The 4,317-nt window shown below is 42.8% G+C and overlaps 1 protein-coding gene across 1 annotated transcript; it reads left to right on the forward strand.

The window, feature by feature from the left end:
- Nucleotides 1-1,443: 1,443 nt before the first annotated feature.
- On the forward strand, nucleotides 1,444-4,317 carry csrp3 (cysteine and glycine-rich protein 3 (cardiac LIM protein); the record flags this gene model as incomplete). The annotated part of the gene is made up of 5 exons (XM_080730280.1): nucleotides 1,444-1,555; nucleotides 2,396-2,558; nucleotides 3,075-3,207; nucleotides 3,755-3,848; nucleotides 4,244-4,317. The coding sequence occupies 5 exons, from the start codon at nucleotides 1,444-1,446 to the stop codon at nucleotides 4,315-4,317; spliced, it is 576 nt and encodes a 191-aa protein (XP_080586406.1).

The following is a 4,317-nucleotide window of genomic DNA, read 5'->3' on the forward strand; positions in this document are numbered from 1 at the left end:
ATAGCGCCCCCCCCTGTAGTAACTCTGAGGACCCCCTAGGGGTCCCGGACCCCCTGGACTAGATCAACTCCACTCCATTCTAAGGTATTCCTGAAGCATGCCGTGTGCTGCTTCTCTTACACTGCAGCTGTCATGAGGATGTTGGCATCACCCAAGAATTTCCATTGTCTGAATTGAAACCGTTATTCCAGAGATTGAACACATGGCTGAACTGCTGTGTGGTCCTGTAGATTTGAACAGAATGTTTTCGGTCCATGTGGAAATTTGACTCGACTGTACTAGATTTAGTGAATTTATAACCACATGAAACCTATAGTGTCCCTATTCTGGGCATGTCATAACAGGCACATTTAGCTAAAATGATCTACATTGCAGGTTGACTATTGGGAAAAAACTGGAACATCGGCCAATGAGATATCTATGGTTTATAAAGTTAAATATGCTGTTAAACACACACTACCGCACACAAGTACGGAACCACGGCACAGCTTCCAGTACATTCTCATGTGTAGTGGCCTATTCCTTGTCCTGTGACGACAGGTCGGAGAGCTAATGCAATTGTCAGAGGTTATTTTTAGGAAGCTGGTATCATTTGAGCCCCGCCCTGAGCTCCAGTGATGGGACATCATGGGGGAGATGGTTGTATTTAAGTAGCCCTAAATAGTGCTGCTGACCAGTCCATACTGTCTGGCAACAAGACAACAGAGCATTCTGGACTGGACTTGAGGTAGGACCGATGAGTAATTTAAGTTTAACAATTCAACTGGTATGTTTTAAGTCAGTGGTTCTCAAACTTTGGCACACAATGTTATGGTCTTCCCTTAACTTTGACAGTGTACACTTATTACACTGTCAAAGTTACAGACTTGTAAGGGTTGGTTTAGACCCCAATAAAGGAACCTATAGTATAGAGAGTCCCTGAAATCCACTTTGAGAACCACTGTTTTAAGACATGAAATCTGATTTTCCAACAGCACTGTTAATATCAATAAGGCATTTAGCAGTGTGTGTGGGCGGGGGGGGATTCAATTAAATCTTTCTTACCAGGAAAAGTATGTAGTAAAAGGATGTAACTATCGCTTAAGCACTATTGCATTTGTTTACATGTATTCACTTTATTCTAAACTACTACACTTATTCTCTGTTTTATAATCTTTCTCAGATTACGGTAGTTGAAAGGTTTTCTTAGGATAGTGTTGATGTTGAGGACACTCGCTGGCTCTTTTTGGACTTACTGTTAGTAATGCCATACATGTGTTCCTGGAATATGTGACCTCTGAGGTGGATGGAAACAGGAGTGGTGGCCAGAGAGGCAATCGGGTCCTGAAATGTTGAGAACAAAAAACTAGAGATTAAAACTTTTTATCCTGTTAAATGATGTTAAGAGCACATTAGACTCTCTGCTTCAAACCAACAGGTATAGATTTCTTTCCCACTGAGAAGATGCCAAACTGGGGCGGTGGTGCCAAGTGTTCAGCCTGTGAGAAGACAGTTTACCATGCAGAGGAGGTCCAGTGTAATGGGAGAAGCTTCCACAAGACCTGCTTCATCTGTAGTAAGAATCTTCAGCTTAACCTTATTGCATGTCAGTCCAATGTGGTGCTGTTAGTATTTCCCTTTACCGTGGGAAATGTATGCATAAACTATAGATAAACTGTATGAATTTGATTTGACTGTATAATTGTACCACCTCACCGGGAAATGTACCAGTATATCTATAGATTTCCCCTTTTCACATGGAGCATAATAAAACTGTATAGGCTCAACAGTATAGGTTTGAATATAGTCACAATGCCTTGGACCTGAGGTCATCAGTGCTTAGACATGTCAAGTGGCAGCCCCTTGACTTTTGTCAAGTTCATGTTGCTCTCTGGAGCATTGTAAGGTCAAGACTATATGGTGAGGGCAGACAGGGCTGAGCCAGCTCCTCAGATGGGGAGCTACAAGAGCCCCTAAATGGGTATGCTATTCTCAACAAACAAAACAAATGGCACATCTCAGTCTCAGCATGTTAATTGGATAAATGTCAGTCACTCTGTCAGTCAATACCGGGGGATTGTTTTTTTCCATCTGACAAGAGCACTCATCTTTGAACTGCATGTCCTCTCCCAGAAATAGAATTAGAAGTACAGCACACTTAGTGTAACACTCAACAAATGAAATGTTGATTGATAAAAAGTTAGCGACTGCAAACACTTTTTTCTTTTCTTCCTTCCCTTAATTAACACCATAGCACTTCAAAGAACATGACAAACATTTTTCCCCCACACAAAATACTGAATATTATTTAACTAAATTAATATGACAAAAATGGATTGGATAGGTTTTCATGAACACTGAGGAATTGCTGTCTGGAATGTGCTTAATGACATACAGTAATTTACTCCACTCCCAGTGGCCTGCAGAAAAGGACTGGACAGCACAACGGTTGCAGCACACGACTCTGAAATCTACTGTAAATCCTGCTACGGCAAGAAGTATGGACCCAAAGGCTATGGATACGGGCAGGGAGCAGGGGCCCTGAGCTCTGACCCGCCTGGCAAAATACAGCCTCAGGAGTAGGTCTGCTTTTCACGCTATAGGTCTTCACTCTAATGCAGTGGTTTTCAACCCTTTTCACATCAAGGTCCATTGTTTATTCGGCATTTGAGCCACGAACCACCATTTGATGAGGGTTAGCCTTTCAGAACCAAAACCTAAATACAATATTTTGGATCAATGGATAAGATTTTGTCCACAATTCCATGCTGTATTGATGTGGAACATTGATTGATTTATTCAACATTCTCTAACCGCATAGACTTCGTGTAAATTAAGTAATGCAGATGTTTATTAACAATACAGGTCCATTTGGTTTCATTTTACACTCTCAAGAGTTAAAGATCTATAAGGGTCTATTTGGTTACCAACTCTCCATCATTTAGCTGGGGACCACCTGGAACCCCCTCAAGGACCACTGGTGGTCCCCGGACCACTGGTTGAAAACCACTTCTCTAATGCATGACTCTTTATGTAATGAAACCTTGTGGAAATTCACTCTTGTCGTCTTTTTCTTTTTCCCTTACTTTTTGCAGTCGCACAGAACGTCCGTCCACCCCAAAATCGAATCCCAGCAGCAAGTTTGCACAGAACCTGGGTGGTTCTGACCGATGCCCCCGGTGTTCAAAGGCTGTCTATGCAGCAGAAAAGATCATGGGAGCGGGGAAGGTATGGATGGATTTGCCATCAATGTATAAAGAATGACTTGATTGAAGTGTACATCCTCTCCGCATCATCAGCATCACTCAAACACTGTTCTATCTATCTAGATTCTATATCAATGGCTCTCAAAGGTTTTCATGTTAAGGACCCCCCAAATGTATAATGTATTTGGCGGCAGACACCAGAGATGAGATCTCAAATATTTGAGATCTCAAATAGTTGATGTATATAATTAAAGCGGTTAAACTTTTTATGCAATATGAACTAATTTTGCTGGGAACCCCCTGGAAACCCCTCACCCTGGACACCCCACTTTGAACACTAATATTCTAGAAATATGCACAAATATGCCATGATTTTGTGATAGTAACCTTACTGCACCTATAATATTTGAGTCATTGTATGCTCTCCTTTGAGTGGACATAAATAAATGTTTATTTATTTGTGTGTGTGTGTGTGTGTGTGTGTGTGTGTGTGTGTGTGTGTGTGTGTGTGTGTGTGTGTGTGTGTGTGTGTGTGTGTGTGTGTGTGTGTGTGTGTACTACTCACCCAGCCTTGGCATAAAACCTGTTTCCGCTGTGCCTTGTGTGGCAAGAGCCTGGACTCCACCACCGCCACAGACAAGGATGGAGAACTGTACTGTAAAGGTAAATGCACGCACGCACGCACGCACGCACGCACGCACGCACGCACGCACGCACGCACGCACGCACGCACGCACGCACGCACGCACGCACGCACGCACGCACGCACACACACACACACACACACACACACACACACACACACACACACACACACACACACACACACACACACACACACACACACACACACACACACACACACACACACACACACACACACACACACACACACACACACACACACACACACACACACAGTGGATATCATATTCCATTTAGGTTGTTCTGACCCCAATAACACTGATTTAGTCACTTACCATTAGGCCTTTAGAAAAGTACTTTTTATTCAACTAAACTTAGACTATTTTTTTCCCCCTTTCTTTTTTCCTGTCCAGTTTGCTACGCTAAAAACTTTGGCCCCAAAGGATTCGGGTTGGGAAACGAGGCTATGGTGGATGACAGACCTTGA

This window comes from Nannobrachium achirus (assembly GCF_963921795.1).
Source record: "Nannobrachium achirus genome assembly, chromosome: 7".
Taxonomy (NCBI): domain Eukaryota; kingdom Metazoa; phylum Chordata; class Actinopteri; order Myctophiformes; family Myctophidae; genus Nannobrachium; species Nannobrachium achirus.